Source organism: Clupea harengus, chromosome 9 (assembly GCF_900700415.2).
Source record: "Clupea harengus chromosome 9, Ch_v2.0.2, whole genome shotgun sequence".
NCBI lineage: Eukaryota > Metazoa > Chordata > Actinopteri > Clupeiformes > Clupeidae > Clupea > Clupea harengus.
In genome coordinates, this window is record NC_045160.1 from 4,686,952 (window position 1) to 4,692,970 (window position 6,019).

General features: G+C 40.9%; 1 protein-coding gene across 1 annotated transcript; it reads left to right on the forward strand.

Moving 5' to 3' along the window:
- The first annotated feature begins 2,536 nt into the window (after nucleotides 1–2,536).
- Nucleotides 2,537–4,829, forward strand: or55e1 (odorant receptor, family 55, subfamily E, member 1). The gene has a single exon (XM_012816651.2). It carries the CDS (start codon nucleotides 2,537–2,539, stop codon nucleotides 3,518–3,520), a length of 984 nt encoding a protein of 327 aa, XP_012672105.2. The 3' UTR covers nucleotides 3,521–4,829.
- Nucleotides 4,830–6,019: the final 1,190 nt, after the last annotated feature.

Here is a 6,019-nt window from a genome sequence, read left to right on the forward strand (position 1 = left end):
ACCACATCCTTGTTGTGTTGTGCAGTTGTGTTGTGTTGTCTTCAACATCCTGAATCAGAGAGCATTCATTGTATGACCTGCACTGGCCATTAAAAAGAGTTTATGCCAAACACTGATATAACATGAGATATTCTCTCTATGAATGTGAAAAGGTCACATCAGTTTAGAGTCAAAACAACTTCAGTGACCTCCCGGTTACATCATCTCTCTGGTTTGTACACTCGGTTCACGATTCTAAATGCAACTGTTGATGATCAGAACTGGCCACACAAATGCGGAACTCCCTCAGTACTAATTAAGAGGGATGGTAATTGGTCCCTTTGCAGTGGTAGCCATGCCTCAGTAGTACACCCTGATCCAGCTCCCTCCTCAGGAGGAGGATCTATTGTTTTTGCCACTGACTCCATGTCAGGAAAATACTTATAGCTTGACTGGACTACACTGGACTTGGGCCCAGAGCAGCAAAGGACCTGGCCGTGTTAGACAAAAAGCATCGATAGAGATAGAATGAAACTATGTGTGTTGCAGTCCATTTCTTGCTAATGAGTAGCCTAGGCCTATTTGATTATTTCTCACAGGCTCAGCTCATCAGTGTAGCCTGTATATGCTCTCTTGGACAGACTCACTCCTAGCCTTAGTGCACATGATGCAAACATTGTTCAACACACTTCCTGTGCATGGTTGAACATGACTACATATTTTTGCAGTATTACTGGGACACATTGATCACTGGCTGTGTATTGAGGAATCAAGGTAAATGTCGATGAGATTGTTGGGCATGACTCAGACTGGAGTTCAGGTGATCATTATTAGAAAGAACATCAACAAGAAATCAAGTCAAAAGAAAGTTCCCAAAAAAGGATGTTACTCATAGGTTTGTATACGCAAGGGATTAAAAATGAATGGCTTAATTAATTATACTCTGTTTTTTCTTTAATGAAGCACAGAATGTAAGCTAACACATATATTGGTCTTACATAGCAGTCAATTGTAGTGCATATATCAAGACACTTACATAACATTTTTAGGCTCTAAAACGTGTGCCTCTGAAAACTGTGTGAAGGTATAGCTAGCTAGAGTGGTCCAGTCCAACTTTACAAAAGTATCGCTTAGAGAAGGTATACCTTAGCTAAGGATGTTCTAGGAAACACCTCGAAAGGTTGAGGCACAGCTTAAGGTATAACTTACAGATGCAGCATTAAGAAGGGTTTGGGAAATTCAGTCCAATGCTCTAAAATCAAATATACAAATTCACATATAAATGTTGTCATCTACTGTGATCAATTTGTCTGTTCAATCAATGTTATTTACATGAATGATGGAGGAAACACTATATCATTTAGTGATAGCCAGTAATTCAGATTATCATAGGAGTGACAAAAATGCCATAGATCATATCATCACTGCAATGCCTAAGGTAAATATTGTGTGGTTATTGCAAAGAACTGCAGTACTCTACGTAAGTTGTAGTCATTCACTTTAAGTGCATTTTATGTGTGAATACCATCGCCTCAAAAAGCACCCTAACAGACGAGCTGTGGCACTTTCTCATAGCACTAGGAGTTTATGACAGGCCATATGAAAATCATATGATTGCCCATGTATATACATGTATGCACAGCTATTTAAAACGTGTTATACAGCATTCGAATGTTGGGCTGATTGCTGTTGTTGTGTTGATTGCTGCTGTTGTGCTGCTGCTTCTGTAATGATCATAACACAACTAATTACTGGTCAGTAGGGCCTAAGTGAGTGGGGGATGGCCAGCTTGGAAAATTAGTTGCAATGGTTTTTCCACAAAGTTACTGCTGGGGTGCGTTAGACCTGTAATTGGCCCCATGGCAAAGGCTAGTCAATTATAAGTTGTATTTGTAAACAGGCACAGTTAAATTAGCTGGTGTTGAAACATGAACAATGAGCTTAATGCATATGTGACTTTCGAAGGAATTGATCAGGAAATATGACAAAATATTGAAATTTACAGAATATTCTATATGATGCAAAAGATTTCCAAAGATTTTGCACTAAACGCCAAGTTTTACACTAATGCGTAATTGTTAACAAGGTCCCTGGAGGTCAAGTGATGTCAATGGGACATAAAGGGGGAAACATACAGCAAAGTACCTATAAGTGGTCCATAGGGAGAGACCCCTACTCTGTATAAATAGATGCAGAATCCTCCACACTGGCCAGTGGTCATTGGACAAGTGACCACAAGAGAGAGGTCAAAGAAACAGAAGCTCACTGCTAGGTACAGTATAACCAGTCTTCATTTAGTGTCTTTGAGAAATTTGAAAAGCGCTATATAAATGTGATGTATTATTATTATTATTATTATTATAACTGTTTCAATCGTAATGTCTGAATTTTAAATCAAATGGTCTGCTCCACGACTGATGGAATATTTCACAGTGTATTGGTTTGCTTGCTGTAATTGAATATCATGTCTTTCCTTGAATGGTGATATCAGTTTGATATCAGTGCATGTTATTGTGAAACCTTATAGGACCTTCGGCTGTTATTGTGTTCATGTGCCATGATCGAGGAAGCCCAAGGAGCCAATGCTTCACACACCATGTTCGTTTTCATTGGTTTCCCAGAGACCTACAAGCATAGGCCCTGGTACTCAGTGCCCTTGCTCCTGAGTTACTTGCTTGTCCTGGTGGGGAACTCCCTCCTTCTCTACATCATTCACAACACTAAGAGTCTCCACAGCCCCATGTACATCCTGGTATCCACGCTGGCCGTGGTCGACATCATGAATCCCACGGCGATCATCCCTAAGATGCTGCTGGGCCTCTTGTTCGACCTGAGCGAGATCACACTGGCCGGGTGCCTGACGCAGATGTTCATCACGCACTTCTTCTCGTCTGTGGAGTCCACCATCCTCCTGGCCATGGCGCTGGACCGCTACGTGGCCATCTGCCACCCGCTGCGCTACGCGGAGATCGTCAACAATGCCCTGTTCGCAAAACTGCTCATCTTCACCCTCGTCCGCAGTGGGGCCATCATGCTAACGCTAGTTGGCCTGGTGGTGCCCCTGTCGTTTTGCGGCTCGAACATCATCAGCCACTGCTACTGCGACCATATGGCCCTCGTTAGCCTGGCGTGCAACAACACAGACAAGAACAACGCCATGGGGGTGGCTGTTATTGTGTGTTTCGTTGGTTTCGATATATCGCTCATATTCTTCTCCTACGTCAGCATCTTGCACGTTGTTCTAAGGGCGGCTGTCGGGGAGGACAGGTGGAAAGCCTTTCACACCTGTGGTACCCACCTGATGGTGATGATGAGCTTTTATCTGGTGGGTAGTGTGACGTTCCTCTCCCACAACCTGCACAGCCCCATACCCGTGGACGTTAACACCTTTCTGGGTTTGCTCTACATCATCTTCCCCGCCACTGTTAATCCCATCATCTACGGGGTGAGGACTAAGGAAATAAGGCACACAATAGTGAGAATGTTCAAGGTTCAGGCCAATAAGGTGTTTGTGGTACAAATTTCATCTGTGAAAAAGTGACACTATATGTGGCCTACACAGAACTGACTTTTGAGTTTGCATATTTTCATATTGTCAAAACTGTTTGATATATAAGGGATAATGTACAGTCATTCTCCATGATTCTGAAGAGCTGTATGATATGTGTGTGTAACAGACATCTCACTCTGACTCATCTCACTCTGACTCATCTCACCCTACTGCTCCTAGTCCTATTCAGCGGTTTCATTGACATACATCTGAATGTGAATATCAATGTCTGGATGCTGAAAGATCTGATCTGGTCCTTGCTTTCACATGTGATGTTAACATGCGTCATTGTGTTCTATTGTCATTGTGATCAGATCTACTGTTAAACTAAATGGAATATGTGGACATACATTCTTTTTCTGAACACAGAATTTGAATTGAGCTTACGTCAGCTTTAGATCAATGATACATGTAATGTGTTTTATTCATTGACATTTTTACCAATCCAGGTTCAGGTTTTACTTTTGGACCTGATGTATCACGTTTGTAAAACTATTTTGTACCATATTGTATTGCAGTATGTTGGTCTATCCAGTATGTTGGTTTATAAACTGAATGGTAAAAAGAATACGTCAATAGATGCAAGGTGTAAGCATGAACCATGTGAAAAATACTCTTTTTTTAGACAAAGTTGACCTGTTTTGTTTTTGTTTGTTTTTTTTAGATTTTGGTCAAAAGGTCAGAACACAGACTTGTCTATTATCACTATTTTTTTAAGTTTCAGAAATGCTCTGGTAAATGTTTCATGATATGATTTTCATTAATTTGCTACAAAAAGCAGATCAGATGTGTTTCATTCCATTTTAAATACAGTGTCAGATCACGAGACAAATTTAATTCCAATAAAATACTTAACTAAAGTTTAATGAATCTTTGTGTTCTAATAAATGCTCACCTCTAATTCTTGAACACTGTCCTCCTCCTCTAGCCTGTCCTCTTCCTCATACTCATCCTCAATGAAGTAAACACCATTAACAAACACCGCTTCTAATTCAAATCAGGGAGTTCAACCATCAGTCCTTAGCTCCCGTTATGATGGGTTTTCTGTCCCTCTTGCTTCACACCAATTTTGGTGAGGAGTATTTCTCTGAATAGAGATGGCAAACTTTTAAATGCCAGTGTTGAATTTAATGTCAGTGTGGACTTAATTGTAGCTTGCTTAATTGTAGCTCTTGTCTATATATAGAAATGCATGTATCTTGCAGCACATGTGGAGGTGCTCTTGGTGTGAGGATGTGAACACAATGATGTGGAGTTGGTTCCACCACACACAATGATGTGCTCAGTATACAGATATACACTGTTGAATGTTGTTCACTCCAGGAGCTATGTAGCCTTTCCTTGTGACAAATAACCACTCAGTCACTTTTACAACTGATTTCCAATACAGTTTGGCCCAGTTGCAGCAACATGATTCAGGCAGTCAATAGCATTGCATGGCAGACCATTTGTGGTGTCTGTCACAGCTGATTTATTTACTGACACCACCTTTGTAGCAGACATCAATACATGAATGCAATACACTTGTTGAGAATCTCACATAATGTCTAGGGTCACCAGATTTTGACATGAACCGTAAAGGAACATAACATTATCCGCAGCTAAAGGTTTCTCCAAGCTTCAAGAAAATCTTCTGTACATGCCAGTTTACAGTCTCTAATGAGATAAGGTCTAATTACTTGCACTCAGCTAAATCACATGTCTTATTATCTCAGTACGGTAGATAGACAGGTATGTTTGATAAAACTGAACACACAGTATGGAAATCTCTTCAACATTAATGCTGAAAACGAGCAAGATAATCCTATACAGAAGTACAGAAAAAGAGATAGGTGAAGATAGAGTAAGATGTAAAGGATTAGTGTGGGTCAGAAGACATGGAAGCCCAAGGAGTTCTGTTACTTTGTGTTCTCATTAAGCCCAGGTATTTGACATCTACTCAGCACACACAACAAGACTGTGTGTATTCTAACTACACCCAGGTGATTCCTGTGTCCTGTTTGTGCTAGGAGATGACCAGATTAACAAGTTCACAGCTACGCTGGTTGGTCACTGCTATTGTTTTTCAGTATTGTGTCAACAACACCGTAAATTGGTCCAGAGCGCAGAGACTCCTCACAGAACACACACGTCCATCGGGACGAGAACCTTTCACCAGGTCACTAGCCAATTAAATTACAGTTGGAAAAAAAGAAGAAAAGGAAAAAGGAAAGATTTAATTGGTCACCAAGGAGCTTGCATCATTAACAACCAACTGAGGCAGTTGGTGCCAGCACGGCAAAGTGTGGGGCAATTAAAAATGAAATGATTAATTTTGCCCTCAGAGTCTGATCTCGTGCCACACGGTTGGATCAAATTCACAGTACTGATTGACTCATGAGCTAATGGTAAGTGCTGGTGCTAATGTGTGTGACGTGTTGCATGTGTCACGTGTGTGCTGATGTGTGTTACGTCTGAGGGGAAATCTGTGAGGACAAAAAATAAATGCTA